Here is a 19,353-nt window from a genome sequence, read left to right on the forward strand (position 1 = left end):
GTGGCAAAACGTTGCAGGAGCGTCATACTGCAGTATGACGATTCCACAGAAGTTTATACTGAAAAACCAATCAATTGAGCTCATTTAACTGAAAACTGAGCTGAAAGTAAAATCGTTTCAGAAGCAGAACACCTAGATGAAAGATTATGAAGACAAACATTTCTCCTCAGAACAGAATGCACTGATGAATCGATCACAATAAGACCAGGAACATGTATTAAGAAAGTAAACAGGGTCAATTTTGATTTCATGTTGACGTTAAGAATCATCTATTAATTCTGCTCACATTTAAGGTGTGGTTTACGGCTGGTCATGTACAGTTTGATGGCCTGAACTAGGGTCAGGTGACGATGATCGTGATGCTCATCTGTATTACAGTACGTCCTGAAACAAAAACGTAAAAAAACACAATATTTGATACTTGTGTGATTAAGAACAGTAATAGTGTTGTACATTGAGTGTCAATAGAAGTCTTTACCATTCATCAGCAAGGGCAACATCTGGTTGCTCCAGATCATGTAGACCTAAAAAAAAAGTGTGGATTGGATATTATAGAGGATTACAGATGAACTGGCGGTATCAGGAACACTCCTGGATACTTACAGATAAATCAAAGAAAGATCTATGAAAATATTATTTATTATTCACTGGACTTTTAAATAAAATCTGAGAGTTTTATTCTAGTTGTGTATAAAGGGTTATATATATAATATAAAGGGTTCATTAAACATTATATGAAAGGAAAAAATGATTCAGCAAATCAGGGTTGTTATTGTTAGCTAAAACTAAAACCAAAACCTTTAAAAAATGTGTTACTTTAAATGAAATGAAATATATAAAAAATTTAACTTATTTTATCTCAGCTAGTTGACAAGGCAATATTTAATATTTTAATTCAGTCTAACTTAATGTACTAAAATAACTAAAACTGAAATAAGAATTAACAAACACTACACAGATGAATTTAACAAACTAATAAAAATGTAAAAAAGATACAACAAAATAACTTTAACTTTTTAACTTTTTAAATTAAAATTATAAGGAAAACTGGAAAAATACAAATAAAAACTAATTCAAAATATTAATGAAAACTAAAATAGTATGTCAGTGAAAGGAAAATAACACTGAGCAATACTGTATAAATAGACCAAAAAAAGTCTAAAGTATTTGAATTGTTCCTACATTGTTCATGAAAATACGCAAATGGTCAACAAAAAAATTATTATGGAATTTTAACATTTCTCTGGGTTACATCTATTTCAAATTCCCACATAGGAAAATAAAAAATCAATGTACTATATAACTAATATCAGACCTTTAATAGGACTGAAAAGTAATGAAATAATTAATAGAAAGAAAACAAATAAAAATATATGTGATCCAAAGCTATGACAAGAATATATATTCAAGCAGCTAACCATAAAAATGAACTTTCTTTAGCAATGGTTTTCAAAAGTCTTGCTAATAGAGCAAATCCTCACCAGCTTCAAGTGAAACATTTCCCTTGAAGAAGTATTTTCCGTGCCCTCTCGAGAGTGCCACACATACACTACAACACACAGAAAACACCATTTCAAAAGTCTTATTTTTATCATCACAATGCCAAGTCCTTTCAATCAACATTTGTTCAAATGTAATACTTCAATAAGCAAACATTTGAGAAACATATACGAGACATGACCTACCTAAATGGAGTTCCTTTAATATCAGTGTAGTAATAATCATTGTGCATCGTCAAAACACGTTTCTGGTGGGAAACAAATTTAAAGATAAGATTATGAAGTTATGTAAGCACTCATGAGAGGAGTATTTTTGATATTTTGATATTAAACTAGTGTTTTTTAAAATAATATGACACTAACATCATATTTTTCATTAATCTGGAATAGTAAAAGTTTTTGCATGCAATTATAAAACGTTACCCCTTTGTCCACTGTTCTTTTTACTTCCATTGAAAAAGTGCCAGTTCGCCTGTTCACCATTGCTGTGCGCAACTACAAATAAACACGTTTATGAAGCATTGAAGCAGCACTTATTCATTTTAATACTGTATCTCAACACTTCTAAGATGCAAAACACTTCATGCAAGTACATGAACCTAATGTACAACAGGTCTGAGCAACTGCAATGCATTTGCATCTGCGTATTTGTATAAATAATGTTGCTGGTCTAAAGGCCCATTGAAACCAAGAATGATAACAATAGAAACAATTTCATTGGTATCACTTTCAGAACGTTTTTTTCCAGCGGATGAATAATAAAACCTTGACAGCCAATCAGAATCGATCCTGCTTTAAAGAGATCGAGCATTCAAAGCAACTGATGACAAAACTGCAGTGCATGTTTAAAATAAATAGAACAATGTCGTCCGCTGGTGTGGACGCTTATATAGTTATCTTTATATTTATCTCTCGTGGTGTGTACCAGGCCTTGTGTAAGTGTATTACATTGTCTGCACTCATTGTGTAAGAACACAGAAACTAATCCATACAACATCCTCGGTGTCCTCCCATTCCACCTCAGACAGGTCTACGCTGCTGTAACTGGGTTTCTTCCTCTTCTGACCCTCCTGGTACTGCAGGAAGAGACACACAGAGGACAGGAAGTGCTTTAGAGGACGGCAGCGCAGCTACAGTTAGGAACTGGGATGACATGATTAGTAACACAATGGAGACAGAAACGTACAGTACATGGTGAAAGAGGCCATTAGTCTAGCGTTTTTCACTCCTACTCCCTGACTTTCCCACTAGCACTGCGCATTTATGGTGTCTAATCAGATGATGAAGCGTGTTAAAGGTGCTGTAAACAATTTGCTCAGTTTCACCATTTTGTAAACTTCAATAACACAGCCTCTCTCTAAAAGGATCAAAGCAATCCCAAACATAGTAAATTTAGACAGCCACAAAACATTTCTGATTGACTGGTTTTCTGATTGGATAAAAAGCGTGGATCTCTTCCTTGACTCTTTCATTTACTGTTTACAGAATCTGGTGCTGTCACTGACACGTATTTTAGTGATATCTGTCAGTAGCCGGGACATTTTATGTGTGGTATTCCAAAAAATTGCTTACAGCACCTATACATAAGGGAAACATCCAACATGTGCAATGCTGAGGGGGTCCAGGAGGAGGATTGAGAAACTGTGTTGTAAGGAAATGAGTTTTGTTTACACACTATCAGACCAGCCAATTTTAGGCTTATAGAGATCCATGTCAAAATAATCTGTCTAATCTTTTTTGCTTAGATTGGTTTTAGTCAGTCAATGGCACTGTTCCAATCCCTAACGAGTTGCCAACTTGTTTTAAGACAAGCAGGACCAGAGTTCCAGAATGTTTGACTTTAGCATGTTGCAAAGCTAATGACTCAAAACTGAAACAAAAAATACAAATCACTAGTGTTTTTTTTATTATTTATAGTGTATTATCTATATTTTTAAATAAGCTTTAATTTTTATATTTTCAGTTTTTATTTTAATTTTGGTTTAAGTTTGATGAATTTTGTCACTTTTATTGTATCTGTTAGTTTTCCAATTATTATTATTATTCTTTCCCTCTTGAGTCTCTGGCAGCCCATAGAACCGGATGGTAAAGAGTTGTGAAATTTGGCACAGATAAATGACAATCTGAACATTAACCACAGTAATTTTGTAATCTCTAACTCAATCTCTGTGAATCTCAAATTTGCACTCATGTTTATGCTAAGAACTTTTGAAACATAAGGGCTAGAAACATTAAGAAACTGTACATTTTCTGAAAAACCTTCTTTTGAACTCGTCTTAGATGGTTTGTTTGATTTTCACCAAAATTAGCTCACATCATTCTCAGACAATGCTGGCAAAACGTTATTTAAAGCTTTTCAAAAAACCAAACCGTTCTTAAATAACTCGCATATGAATTTGACGAAGAACACATCAAAAAGGATGCAAGGCTGTATCTCCGCGAGTCTAGTGATTGTATTCACGCTTTTTCAGCAGTTTTGCCAAAAATAATCTAAAAATGTCTTTAATTACTCATTGTTGCAGTTTTTCTGATGCTCTCAGTCTCAGCAATGCTTGCATGACTCATCATGTCTTTTTTTGTGCTTGGCCCCTTAATTGCTGCTCGCAGTTATATTGCATTTTTAAAAAAAGTTCTATTTAACATTATTTCTTTATTTCAGTTTTCATTTTAGTAATTTTAGTACTTAACCTAACTTATTTGATCTTGATTTGAATTAAATGAAAATGTGAAATTTTGCCTTGCAACTTTTTGAAATAAAATGTTTACATTTTGTTGAATTTAATCTTTATTTCAACCGTTTATTTTAACAGTTTATTTATTTTTCAAACTTTATTTTAACGGTTTTAGTATTAGCTAACAATAACAATACTAGCTATTTTCTATAGTTTATTTTACATTTATGTAAAAAATCCCTTGTTGCAATGCAACCTTGGTTCCGCGTTAACTATACATCATTTATATCATGTCCAATATTAATATTAAAATCCAGCATAAATTTGCTCCCAGGGTGAGAGGTTTCTTTCTTTTCTAAAAATGTTCCCTAGATTGTTAGCTAACTAGGGTTTGGAACAGAGCCTAAAAATGGCTAAAACATTTCATAAGAATGTCACTTTGTGTGCACACTTGAATCCAGTCTAGTTCATAGTAAACCGTCATAACCGATGCTACTTACTAATAATACTCATTTTAGCATTTACTTAATTCAATAACAGTAAACACTGTCCCTGTTCAGCAACACAGAGTCAGTGTGGTCTGTAAATACACACACTCAGAAGCCTTGACTGATGCACACCACCGCTACGCAAACACAAACTGATACACAGCAGCACTGGAGCCACACTACGACGAGAACACCAACACGTTCACGACATACAGAGACGCACAGTCACGCATGGTGACTGAGAGCGGGGTGAGGGGTGTCCCTGCGAAGGGTGAGTTACCTCAGTGCTCTGATCAGCCCTGGCAGGCACATGAATGGGCTTTTATTCCTGCATGCAATATATCAGAGGAAAAGGGTTGGGATTACAAAAACTACATCTCCCATGATGCACTTCAGCGTCCCACCAGCGCTCTCACAAGCACACACTGCATGTGTGGGTAGATTTTACCTGAGCCAGCTTTTTTTTTGGGGGGCATGGATGTAATTGCATCATATTCCTAATTTAGTTCTAATATAAGGCTGTTTATGGGCCCAGAACAACATATTAGTCCTTACCAGGGGCCTCAGGTCGGGATGTGTCAGGATATATCCGTTATTGGTAATGGCAAATGCATATCCATGTATTCCTAGCTGGAGAAAAGAAGATACGATTACAAAAATTATAGCATTATCACACTCCAGCCCACTTAAGGATATAGAGAGTATGAAATTGAACAGATTAAAATTGATTTTGGAATGCATGGCTATTTGTTGGTGGTAACATCCTACCTTGTGTTTTGGGATGGTTTTCATCAACTCTTGAATGGGGATGTCAGTGCCCACAACGCCTAGCAGGATGCCTTGGTTTTTCTGCAGAGAGACAGTTTTACTTTCACACACATTTTCATACACATTTGTTCACTTATCATTCTCATTGATATTAATAGGTATTCGTTTGTAAAGTGTGTTTAAAGTAAAGAAGAAAATAAACCATTTGAAGCTGTTGTATGGTGGATATTAATAATGTCAAAGCTCAATGAATATGAACTATAAGTGAAACACACCATCAATGTTACAGCAGACTATTAATTGTGCTCCGACGAGTTTGATTAAACAAATAGATATGTATGAAAAAATAATAATTTTTAATGCAGTTCAAATAAAATCTTCAGGCTTCAAAATGGACCCAAAACACTCCACTCAACGCATGTATTATATTCCAAATCTTTAGACGTTGTACAATAGATTTGTGTGAGAAAGAGACCACTGAAAATGTTCATGTTCACCCCTAGCTTTTTATGAGAGAAGTAGAGATTGGTGAATGAATCATTCTTTTAAGTCTGATCTTTTCAATGAATCAATTGATTCAGTTCACAAAGCGAAATGATTCATTCACACCTGTGAAAAACATTTAGAATAAAAACTTTAGAATATACATGAATATTCATAGTTATATTTGACTAATATTATTTTTTATAAAATGTTTAATAATATACGAATAAAATGTTAATACAAATAGAATGTTAATATTAATCATTTTAAATAATATTAGAATATACATGAATATTGATAGTTATACTTAACACATATGAACTATTATCATTATTAATATCACCATTAAAATTAGTATTCATATTAAAATATTAATATTTTAATTAGTGCTGTCAAATCGATTAATCGTGATTAATCGCATCTAACATAAAAGCTTGTTTATATTATACGTGTATATATATATATATATATACACATTTTATACACATATACATATACATACATATTCAAACTCAAAATATGTGCTAGATCAACAGATATCATGTCACACATAAACACACAGACATTCTCCCTACCGTTTCATTCTTGGTGCTAAACACAGGCATGGCCACTGTGGTTATCGGGTTTGGACCTTTAGTCTCCCCAAGCTGCTGACAGACCAACAGAAGACTTTCAGATTTAAATTACATGAACATCTGAGAAAAATGCATCCAATAAAGATTTTGAATGGACATTGATCGCCACAGCCAGTTCATAAGCTCACATTGTGCTGTCCTACCGGCCTTCAGATCAAGGAAGTTGCTGCGACATGAAATATTCAAACCAACGTTTTGATAAATGGCCGTGCGAGGTGTAGACAAGTGAAGGGTGATCTGGTGAAGATGGTTCATCTCTGTAGCTGAACTGTAAACTCAGCTGCGGGCATGATGAGGGCTGACATGATTTAACGCATGAGCTCGCTGAAACTAGGTCTGCTATTCCCCCACCTCACCCTCATGTGTGTGTGTCCATTATAAATGTTTTACAGTGGCCCTTGAGAGGATACGTGAATGCAGTTGTATGTTAAAGGAAAAACAGACAGAAAACAAAAAGAAAAACAGTAAATATCCCATTCTTTGTTGGCATCTTTGTTTTGTTTTCCAGTAAAAAATAAAATAAAAACATATATATATTAAATTCACTTCCTCACCCTCATGTCATTCGAAACCTGTATGACTGTAAGGGGAACAATGACATATGACGAAACTAATGAAAACGAATGGGGACTTAATGCAAAAAACAGCATTAAAGGATCATAAAAATGGTCCATATGGCTAATTTTAATACTTTTTCACTGAAGATATTCTCTTCTGTCATAGTTCTCAAATCTCATTTCTGTTTGTGTACATTCAAATGTGCGTCAAAACGTCTCGTCGGGTTTGACATCGATGACATGAAATGTCAATCTTGTGTCTCATGTGTCTTGTTACCAATCAAATCCATGACCTCAACCCTGGTGTGACATGTTTTGATGTGACTTATTTAAATAGGATGCAAGTGCAAATGAGTTTTGAGAGATATGTCAGAAGGGAAAGATTCCCAGTGAATAATGAAAATATTTCAAACATTATATTTAGACTTCTGTTCAAAAGTTTAGGGTTGGTAAGATGAAAGAAGCGTCTTATGCTCACTAAGGCTGCATTAATTTGATTAAAAATACAATAAAAACAATAATATTGTGTAAAATTATAACAATACTTATTACAATTTGAAGTCTTTAATGATACTTTTGATCAGTTTAATTAATCCTCAATCACATGACAGAGACTTGGACCACTTTTTTTTTTTTTTGGTGCTCGAGAGCCCCAGTCGCCTTTCACTTTCATTGTAAGGAAAAGATATGTGACGACATTCTGTAAAACAATTCCTTTTCAGTTCAACTACAACAAAATAAAGAAATTCGTATGGGCTTGGAATGAATTCAATTTTTTTTTAAGCAAACAATTTCATTTTTGGGTGAACTATTCCTTTAAATCGTGTTTTTAGAATGTAACTTTAATCATCATTGGTCTTGTTCCACTGGCAGATTGGCAGGTTTGTTTCTAAAACAACAAAAATCTCCCTCAGTCCCACTGAAGAGGTCTTTAAAGTCTCTTATTCTGTCTCACATTCGGGAGCTCAAAAAAAAAAACCTCAGTTTGAGTTTTGTCCAACATTTGTTCAGTCTGGTTGGCATCGTGCAGAACACTGAAGGTGTATCGTGCAGGAGCCAAATTGAAATCTATGAATTAACCTTGTGCTTCCCCCTTCCTCTCCTTCCCCCCTCTTCTCTTCTCTCTTTCTCCCAGTCTCTGCCTCTCTCACCCCCTCTACTCCAATGTCAGTTTTATTACGGCTTTAGGAGATAAAAGCCAATGATCCACAAAATGATGAATGGGGTGTCTAAGTGGCCAAGATACAGCAACACACACTCCGGAGAACAATTCCCAACACCCTACGCCTATGCCTGTGTGTGTGACAGAGGAGGGTGTCAAAGACATCGGGTGGGTGCGAACACTTGTGCACTTGTGTGTGTGTGCGCGCGTGTGTGTGTGTGTGTCTTATCAGAAATGGAATGGCACAGCGGTCGGTGTTGCGGATCTCGAGTGAAGCCAAACCCTATCTCTGACCACATCTCACCCTCACTCGCTTTTATCTCACGCTCTCTCACGCTGCGTTCTCTGCACCACATCCATGTTCAAGAACTAATAAAACATTTCAGATTCCAGAAACGGAATACTGAAAGCAAATTACAATGAGGAAATGCTGCAAGACACCAGTGACAGAATGGACACAAACAGGCTCTGTTCCAAAACCTAGTCAGCTGCCTTGCTGACTACAGTCTACATAGGCAGCATTCTAACTGAGTGATCGATTTGGAACATTCTACGCCGTACGTCAAACAAATAGTGCTAAAAAGCGCAAGCACAAACTCTAATAAGCATAAATATATAACAATATTGCATAAAATTAATATTGGATAAAACAGTCCCATTTTAAACAGTTTGAACTATTTTAGTGATGCTTTTCAGTATTAAATGAAACACACACACACACACACACACACACACACACACACACACACACACACACACACACACACACACACACACACACATATATATATATACTGTATATATATACAAAAGGTGTTACTGGGATGGAACTCTTTCAAAAAGTACTAATATGTACAATTTAGGAACTAATATTTACCATTTAGGTCTTTATATTTACATTTAGGTACTAATACAGATAATTTACATACTAATGATATACACTTTAGGTACTAATTTATACCATTTAGGTACTAATATGTACCATTTGATATTAATATGTACCATTTAGGAACTAATATGTACATTTAGATATGAATATGTACCTTTAGGTATTAATACGTACAATTTAGGTATTAATATGTACTATTTAGGTACTTTATGTTGTGCGCCCTAAAAATGCTTCCTCCGTAGGGAGCTCGCTAGGTTTCGGAACAGAGCCACAGAGACACCGGTTACGACTGTTACCTTGTGCGCCTGCGCGAGCTATAGGGACACAGGGAGAAAAATAATACGTGTCATTGACATGTGCTCACGTCTACACACATACAAGAGACACACTGCACGGTGTGTGACCTGATCTCGTTCTCGTAGTGCTCACTGAATGGAAGAGTGTCTTGATGAGACCTTCAGGGAGTTAACGGAGCTACTAATGAGCAACTGAGTTGCATTTTATGAGGGAGAATGATTGTAGAAAACACATACATTTAGTAGAGAAAATACTAGATTTTTTAGACAGCAAATCCTTTACAAAAATGTACCATAGTGACATTTGTTCCTGCCAAAATTCCATAGTTACTAAAGTTGTTTTTTAAATAAATAATAATATGGGATGTTCCTAAAAAAATGTGAAGTTTCTTCAGAGTCTTTATTGTATTTGATGATTGATGTGATTTATAAATAAAAGTTTTATTTTTGCAGAAGCTGTAGTTCAGATTGTACATTTTTGTAAGGGACACAGACGCTGTACACTAACACTGTGATTAATTATACTTACTGCGCTGTCCACATAGGCTTCAGTCCACACTGTGTCATGTTCATGGTCGATAACCTTAGGTCTGCTCATCACATGCAAATACCGCATCACGTTTTCCTGAACATCAGCCAGAGTGGAGATCTGACTAAAATAACCTGCACAACACACAATCCACAGCAGATTTAATGACTCTCTGAACTCTGAACATATCAACATGTGTATATGGTATATATGGTTCCACAAACATAATAATAAGTACATTGATAATGATAATAAATGTTTCTTGAGCAGCAAATCAGCATATTAGAATGATTTCTGAAGGATAATGTGACACTGAAGAAAGAAAATTTAGATTTTACATCACAGGAATGAATTACATTTAAAAATTTATTACGTTAGGACACTTAAAATGAATTGTAATAAAATTTCACAATATTTCTTATCAAATAAATGAAGCCTTGGTGAGCAAAAGAGACATCTTTCAAAAACATGTATATGTATATGTTGTCTAAATGTATTTTGGAATCACTTTCTATAAAGCCTGTGAATGTAGTGCAGTTTTACAGATTGTCTTACTGTAATACATTATTTTTAAAGGTACATGTATTCATAATGTTTTAAAATACAATGTTATAATATTTTGTTTCTATTCAGAAGTCATTCTAATGCCCACTATAATATATTATAATTATAACGCTTATTTATTCATTGTTTTTATCAATCAAGGCTATTATATATATATATATAATGTATAGATGTATATATATATAATATATTAGTTTTTCCATTAAAACAAAATCTGGGCTTTTAAATAACAATGATGTTAGTGCTATAATACATTACATTATTTAAATATATAGCCTTGAATATTTTAAATATTTAGAAATTATAATAGAAACAGAAAATAATCATAAATACTTTATTAAATTAATAAAGAGTAATGATTAATAAGAGAAGGTACAAGCTGATCACCAGATGCCTTTCCATCCGTTTAGCTGTGTTGAAAAAATGGATGTGCTACTGCAGAGGCTCCAGGTGCAGAGCGAGAAATTCTCAGTGTGTGTGTGTGTGTGTGTGTGTGTAATCTCCTCATCCCGCGGCCAGTCATCCGTGGCACGGGCACATGGGAGTGATCAACGCTGTGCAGCAACGAGAGCCGAGCTGACAGGAAGAGTGATTTAGGCTCAGTTGACCCTTGACCTCTCCATGTCAGCTCCGCGAGTTGAGCCAGTTGCTGTCGCACTCCCATCATGCACTCAACACCCGCGTGATTTCCTCCTGCCTTCAAACCAATAAACCCACAGCGCTGGCACACTAACTCCTTATTGCGCACGGAAGCTGAATGGAAGCTTCCGTGCTCCAGGAAAACCCAGCCAGGATAATTAATTAACTAATTAGCAAAAATTAAAATGGAATGTAAATCAAATTCAGCTCATCATCCCCAAAAAAATCACAAACCTTTATTGGCACACGCCATCCATTTCAGGTTGTCAGCAAACGCAGATTCCCGGCCAATCAGGTAGGGAAATATACGAACCTATGGAGAAATAGAAAAGAGTTTTATTTGGGCAATAAATAAATATGTTTCAGTATTTGTATGTGAATAGTAAAACACTTTTGTACTTTTTTTGTATTATTAAATACTGATACACAGAAAATAGTAGATGGACAGCTCCTAGAAATTAAACTTTACACATGAATAGCTTTAAGCTTGCCAAGCTACAGATTCAACATTTAATGTACAAATCACATTGGTCTCTGTTTCTTTTCATTCCTCTGTTTCTCTTTGTTTCTCCACACTGAAAACACACATGCAGCAGATCTCTGAATTTAAATCAAAGATCTCCTTGTTTCCCACAATGCAATTTCCCAATGTCAGGGTAAAATCTGATTACTTGATTACTCATTGGAGAACAACCGCCTTATCAGACAGGTAAATTGTTCACCGTATGTTTTAAGATTCCACCAGGGATGTGTGCATGAGTAGGCTACTCAGAGTGACAGCAATGATCAATCATGAAAACATTACTGTATGATTTTAAAAACTTAAAAACATTTCACACTGTTTGAAATGCAAGTGCCTTACAACCAGTGTTATTGTAGTATTATTTATATTTTATTATAGTCTTTATTAATATTTTTAATTAGCATTTATTTTTATATTTTCAGTTTTTTCATTCAGTTTTTCATCTAATATTTATCTATTTTTTATGTTAGCTTTATTTTTAGCAATCAAAAACGATTTGTAATAGTTTTAGTTGACAATAACAACACTGCTTACAATGTTTTATATTTTTTTTTGAAAAGGCAATGTCCAGTGGTCTAAAAAAAGTTTTAAACATGCTTTTCATGTTAGTAGTTTCTTTGAAAACTCTTTTATGAGCATGTTTCAAGATGCCCTTGCTGCAAGATCCTAAAAAAACAGCCAAATGCAACAATTCACACATCTGATGGTGCAATAATAAATAGATTGATCTATTTAAATTAGGAAGACATCGTTTAATGTTTATATACAGTACATTTATTTTATTTATTAATTTGTGCACATGAGACTGGTTTTAAAATAACGGATGAGCAAACTCAACCATTCCTCTCGATGTTCCTTCCTCCGCTCACAAATTTTTTCTCCCTCTCCCTCCCTTTCATTTAGCCTCCATCCCTCTATTTCTCAGTACATTGCTCCTGTCTTCCATGTATAAATGGTTTTTGACTCCAACCAATACTGAGCAGTTACACCGCAGTGGGCCAGCGACAATTCACTCACACACACACACACTTACACACACACACACACACACACACACACACACACACACACACACACACACACACACACACACACACACACGCGCACACACACGTGCACACACACACACACACGCACACACACACATCTTCTGCAGGCTGTAAAAATGCATTTCTCCTGCTGCCGATTAGGACATGAGATGCAGACTTACACACGCAACCAATCCAGGCCAGGAATGTTCGCTTAACATGTTCACCTGAATGCCGAATGCTTTATAAACACGTCTGGTAGTGCAAATCGTGCCGCAGTCGGCAAACACTGGTTCGCAGGGTCAATCGGGCGACTGATTCAGCACCGTTAAAGGGCAGGTACATGTGAAACCCTCCAAATTTTGTTTATTCAACACATTCCCCCATGTTTGAAGAGTGTGTCAAATAAGCTGGTGCTGTCAGCATTTCAATATACATTAACACACTTTTTCATACAACCACCGCAGCCAAACACAATTCCTCAAAATGTCAAAACGCTCTCAAAAGGGAATTTTACACTTGTGCTGGGGTGAAAAAAAGCAATCGTACCTAAATCTATAAAGTAAGAGAAAACACACTGTACTTAGGCACAAAAAGAACCAATATACTTGAAAGAAATTTGATAATGCATCTCATTTAGGATTTATTTATAAATTAAATATTCATGCTTTTATGCTTGTTTGATAATGCAAACAAGTTGCTATTCATTAAAACCCTCCTTTTTAATAATCTCTATATCTTACCTTTCGCTCAGGCCAGTTATATTTGGCAAAAACATCATCATACATTTCAGTGGCTCCATCCGTTATCAGCATGATCGCCTGACTACATGAACTTCCACGGCCGGTCTGATTAATCTGCACAGTCAGAGGGAGAGAGAAAGAGACATGAGAGAAAGAAACTTTTCACTTTGAGAATGAGAATTCAGAATAAACACGATCAATTTGCCTTAATAAGATTCACACATAAAACAAAAAATTAACAACAGAATCTATTTTAGTGGGGAGAAAAAAAACAAGAGAAGCAAACAGGAAATTGTCTTCAGAGTGGTTTCTGCATCTACATTATCAGGCTCTGACAGATTGCTCATGTATAATGCTTTGTAGATGATACTGTGTTTATGCTGTATGATAAAATGGTTCTGGTCCTGGATGCTGATTGGTCGATCTCAAGAGTAAATAGCTACTACATATAAATAGTTAACTACATTTTTCAGCATAATAGTAACAGCAGCTTAACTGTGGACACAAAACAGCACAGCCTCTCATACTTTATTGTTTAATAATGCTATGATTATATTGTTTGTATACAGTATTTTTGTGATCACTCACTGTAAAGGCTACAATGCATCAACCTTATTAGGGAAGCATTGCATGTTTTGATCAAATCTTTGCAATAAGCGAGACATACAAATAAACATAATATCAGTCTTAAAATTATACATGCAGTCAGGTCCAAAAGCAATAATATTAATAATATATAAATATTTTGTATTATAAATGTCTTTACTATCAGTCTTGATCAATTTAATGTCCTTGCTGAATAAAAAAAAATATATATTTTACATAAAAAAAACTTACTGACCTCAAACTTTTGTACATTATTGTATAATGTATAAACTTATATTGACAGCAACAAAACCTGATAATCATGTTCTCCAGCATGATTTGAGTTTATTTCCAGATCAGAAAGGGCTTTTAATTCCTAAATTTTCAGACTTTTGGAGTTTCAGCTGATCAATTAAACTAATTATAGTTCTAGAGCTGCTTTACAGCAGAATTCAATTCTGTTTGGATTATTGATAATTAATTACCTGTTTAAAATTGTAAAGTTGCTTTGAAACAAACTGTATTGCAAAAATCAAGGTGACTTGACTTGACAGAGGAACTAAGCAGAGTACTACATAGCATCTCTTAGATGGAGACGTTTTGCTGCATTATGGGTGATAATCAGGCTTTGTATTCTCTAATGTAGTCTTTACACCAAGCGAACTTTACTGCTGTGCAGTGCATGATGTCATTCCAAAAGTCAAAGACTGCTGCATCTATTATTATATTTATTTTACTTTCAACCAATCAGGCACAAACACAGCCTGTGGTCGTTTAAAGGGGCCGGACTCTGGGTTTTACGATTACCATACTAATGGGCTGGCTCTAATGAATGTGACAAATACAGATACAACCCCGATCCTCCTTTCTGTCTCTCTGTTTCTCCCCTCTCTGCTCTTTCCGCAAGACTAGTGGTCTGAGAAAAGAGAGATAAAGGGTGCAACTGGACTGACTTTGAGCGCTATCTCGTCTGCAATTACCTTCTCTTTCATCAGCTTATTAATCAGCGCTGCCAATTACCACAATTAATCACAGGGAGAGATAGAGGCGTCTCGAGGAGGGGCCGGAACAGCGAGACAAAATGCAGGCTTACACACGCAAACACACACACTTGTGCAGGAGCAAAACGAAGGGTTGTCATGATACCGGATCTCTGTAATCTCAGGGTTTTGGTAATCTTCACCCACCTCATTTAAGATAGTGAAAGCCTCACTCAGTGCATTGCCCAGGAGTCCGATTCCTTTGGCGAATAACTTGTCCAGATGCTCTTTAAAGTGCTGATGAATAAGAACAAGAGAAATGGCTTTCAGATATGGTTTAGGAGTCCTAATTTCACTGAAAATTAAGTAATTACAGCCAGCAAGTGTGTGCCATTGTTTAATAAAAGAAAGACATACATCCTTATTAGTACTGTCAGCTTGAACAAGCGTTCCGTTTAGACAGGACTCCACATAACGGATCTCTTGGTTGTACTGGAAACACAAGATATATTAGACACAGTGGGCATTACTTAAAGCTTTCAAATTAATTGATATCCTAAAGGGAACTAATTATTCCACTCATGGATATTAAATAAAAATGTCCTTGCGTTTTTGTTATGAGAGTGTGTGAACATACTGCAAAAAAACATCACAGTCTAAAATAATGCAATTTTAATTTTAATGCTAACATGATTCATTACATTAATTACTTTATAAAAGTTTGATGTCAGTCAGGTTTTTTTTAAAATGTTTTTGAAAGAAGTCTCTTCTGCTCACCAAGGCTGCATTTATTTGATCAAAAATACAGTAAAAACAGTAATATATTGAAATATTTCTACAATTTAAAATAACTGTTTTCTATTTCAATATATTTTAAAATGTATTTATTTCTGCAATGTCAAAGCTGAATTTTCAGAAATCATTCTAATTAATATTTTTGTGGAAACCATGATAAATTTCTTTGTAAAAACCTAAGGCTTTACTGTAAATTTCTATAAATTACAAAAACAGAAATCTTTCTTTTGAACTGTAGTGTATATGACATATATAAAATAAAATAATATAAAATAAATGATATTATTTTTAAAAATATATGATTTTATAAAAATATGAAATGTAAAATCCTTTATGTTTTGACATTTCTCTTTGCAAACCATATTAGATGAAGTTTCTCGCGGCCCCTCATCTAGAATCAATGTTTACCTTTTTTAAGGTTTAGAAACTGATCCTAGACCAGCTGCATTATCCTGGAATGATATGTATATTCATAAAAACACATCGTGCCTTTGGAGAAGAAGGATAAAGCTTGGAGAAGACTACGCTTTCACAAGCCCTACACAAGAGAGGAAACTTTCTCTGTTCGACTTACAGCAATAATGTTGAAGAAGTCATCATCCCCGAGCGTGTCCAGTATGGAAGCAACCGTCTGTCTGGCTATAGTCAATCTTAAACCCTTCATACTGCCACTGACATCCACCAGAATCACAACATCTTTAGGAGAGGTGGCCGCCTGGATATACCTGAAACAACAAGCATCAGACAGACATGTTAATGCATGAATTCCCTCATAAATTATTTATAAATAAACTAAAAAGTTAGGTTATACTAGAATCTATTCTTGAAAACCAAACAAAACCTTACTGATCAGATCAAATCGAATAAAAAGCACAAAATAGACATTTCAAGATTCATTTAAAGCAGTAGTTGATACCATTTTCTGTTCCTGCAGTCAAAAGCAATGACACCATGTTCATCAGGATGCCATTTAACACCTGAAAACACACATAGTGTACAGAATTTAATTCACAGGTTGACATGAAAGAATTTGACATTGTATTGTATATGGATATTGTTGATATTTTATTTGGTATATGGTGTTTTCCCCCTCACACACATCCTAGTGTCTCAGAACCATTAATATTAAAATCATGTTTCACATTTATCGTTTTATAGTTTGCAGACTCTTTAGTTAGAAATCAAATGATGGTATATCTCTGTGACTCAGCTCTTTAACCACATCTGTTTAGCACAAATAGCAAATTTATGTAAATTTGGCATAATGCTATAAGATGTAAGATGTGATTTAGTCCGCCACAGGCTTTGATTAATGGAACACATTTTCTCGATGTCCTCTCTGATGGTCTGTAAAATTAAAACATTAGTGAAATCAGCCAGTTTGATCTTCATCAATTTATGCGCTGACATAATGCAACATTACATACCTGGGTATTGTCGGAAAAAACCTTTAGCGCTTCCAAAGTACTGCCAAATAAGGGTCGGGTCCCTTCTGAAGTTATCCACGAAAACTTTGTTCAAGGCTTCTGACCAATAGACTCCGTTAACAATGTCAGGGTCTTAAAAGGATAAAGATAGAGAAAATGAGTGAGAAAAACTGCTAAATGTGTTTGAAGCATAATTTGCAATCATAGGCAAAACACAGTTCTAATTTGAACTTTAACCCTAATTTCGTTCGTCGTACAAGCCCAAAGTGGTGCAGCTAAATCACCTCATCCCAGCTCCACCCCTCCTTCTGCTCCGAGTCCAACCTGACTCCATAAAAAACCTCTTGCCTTTGTCCTCAAGCAAACAAAGCGACGCCATTGAAAGGCCATTACGGCTGCACACAAAGGGACGCGGTGCATCCACCGCGCGTGAGCGCCCACTGCAGCATCCAAGATCACAAAGAGAACAGCTACTTTAAGAGTGATTACTCTGTTCTCAGCGCGTTCTTCGCTGGGGCATTGAGCCCTTGGCTTTGTTCATTGCGCCGTCCCCAGGTAGTTATTGACCCGTAGTGCTGCAGTGACACTGAGGAGTTCGTTCTTGGATCAGTAACTTCAGAATGACCTGAGGTGGTTGGCTATTATCACTGCTCTATGACATACTAACTTACCTCTCTCTATTTTTCACTCCGCGACATCAGGACACCTGAGAGCTGTTTATCAGTGGCGCATTCAAAGCTTTTAAACTGTTAATGAAGTTGCTCTCTCTGTTTCTTTGTTAATCTGCAAAAACAACTCATGAATGACGACATGTATGCCCTTACATGTTCAAAATGACTAACTTAGTTGGCATGAAATGAAAATACATTTTTATGTTACTGGTAAAAGCCTTTTTAATCTTTAATTATTTGATCAAAATATAGTAAAAACAGTAATATTGTAAAATATTATTAGAATTTAAAAGTAACAGTAAAACTGTTTTCAGCATTGATAATAGTTACTAAAAATCATTACTGCCCACCAATAATAATTCATAATATCACAAATCAGCATATTTTTGATCATGTGACACTGAAGACTGGAGTAATGATGCTGAAAATTTAGCTTTGCATCTCAGAAGTAAATAACATTCAAAATCTATTCAAATAGAAAAAAAGTTATTTTACATTTTAATAACATTTCACAATATTACTGTTTTTACTGTATTTTTCATCAAATAAATGCAGCCTTGATGAGCAGAAAAGACTTTTTATAAAAATATAAAAAACATTTATCGATTCCAATCTTTTGACTAGTAGTATATATTTTCTTTACATGAAAATCTAGTTTCTATATGTATCTTACTTTGAAATACATGCAAATCTTTAGCATGTTTATTTATTTTTTATTAGTTTTGACCTCATAATTTTTTATCCAAAAATTGGTTACGTATGACGGACTACTCCAATCATTTAGTCTGCTTAACCTTGCCACTTTCTTACAATTGACTAAAGCTCACATTCAGTTCTGCCTCCATCTAATCCAAAACTTATGGATAGAAGTTCCCACCCTGCATATTTTTAATTTCTGTTCATCTGTTTCACTCTCATGCATATCAAAATAAGGAGGAAAATATCTGCCACTACATCCATTACATCGCAACTTTAAGGTACACTATGAAACTTTTGACCCTCTAGCAGTTAAAAAACAAAACTGCATGTATTTTGCAGAAGAACATTGTTTCGGCTATGCGTAACTGTGCGGATGAACATGGTTATCCAACTGCTCATAAAACATTCACTACTAGGATCATTAATAGATACGAAAGGATCATTAATAAATATGGTACTTCCTTAAAAATAAATTCCAGCACAACAACCATAATGAAATGACCCTTCACAATAGATAATGCTTTACAATAGATAAACTCTGTTAGAGAGCTACATATGGCGATTTATCTGTTCAATAAAATACCTTCACCTGTTGAGTAATAAAAACACCATCTCTGCTACGCTTTTAAAACATTTAAAATGTCTAAGTTCTCACCATCACCAAAAAGCCAAGCCATCATTTTATTACGAACTCTGTTGGGTTCTGTTTTTGCCAGCAAAC

The 19,353-nt window shown here is 34.9% G+C and overlaps 1 protein-coding gene across 4 annotated transcripts in view; it reads right to left on the reverse strand.

The window, feature by feature from the left end:
- Window positions 1-19,353, reverse strand: part of cacna2d3 (calcium channel, voltage dependent, alpha2/delta subunit 3) — a 47,553-nt gene that overhangs the window by 13,698 nt on the left and 14,502 nt on the right. For 3 of the 4 annotated variants that reach the window (XR_013194923.1, XM_077203909.1, XM_077203910.1), the window contains exons 6-22: window positions 17,263-17,394; window positions 16,752-16,812; window positions 16,410-16,560; window positions 15,458-15,532; window positions 15,248-15,337; window positions 13,476-13,589; window positions 11,416-11,494; window positions 9,979-10,112; window positions 6,486-6,560; window positions 5,428-5,508; window positions 5,215-5,289; window positions 2,492-2,575; window positions 1,923-1,994; window positions 1,686-1,747; window positions 1,482-1,549; window positions 479-524; window positions 287-384 (exon numbers count right to left, since the gene is read on the reverse strand). Coding sequence is in view for 3 of the 4 variants with exons in the window: in XM_077203909.1 (XP_077060024.1) it covers window positions 287-384; window positions 479-524; window positions 1,482-1,549; window positions 1,686-1,747; window positions 1,923-1,994; window positions 2,492-2,575; window positions 5,215-5,289; window positions 5,428-5,508; window positions 6,486-6,560; window positions 9,979-10,112; window positions 11,416-11,494; window positions 13,476-13,589; window positions 15,248-15,337; window positions 15,458-15,532; window positions 16,410-16,560; window positions 16,752-16,812; window positions 17,263-17,394 (1,497 nt within the window). In the remaining variant the exon portion in view is untranslated. The remainder of the gene's footprint in view (window positions 1-286; window positions 385-478; window positions 525-1,481; window positions 1,550-1,685; window positions 1,748-1,922; window positions 1,995-2,491; window positions 2,576-5,214; window positions 5,290-5,427; window positions 5,509-6,485; window positions 6,561-9,978; window positions 10,113-11,415; window positions 11,495-13,475; window positions 13,590-15,247; window positions 15,338-15,457; window positions 15,533-16,409; window positions 16,561-16,751; window positions 16,813-17,262; window positions 17,395-19,353) is intronic. The other variant, XM_077203911.1, reaches the window with a different exon arrangement.

This window comes from Siphateles boraxobius, unplaced genomic scaffold (genome assembly GCF_051911475.1).
Source record: "Siphateles boraxobius isolate OS27281-9 unplaced genomic scaffold, OSU_SipBor_1 5, whole genome shotgun sequence".
In the NCBI taxonomy this organism is placed as follows: domain Eukaryota; kingdom Metazoa; phylum Chordata; class Actinopteri; order Cypriniformes; family Leuciscidae; genus Siphateles; species Siphateles boraxobius.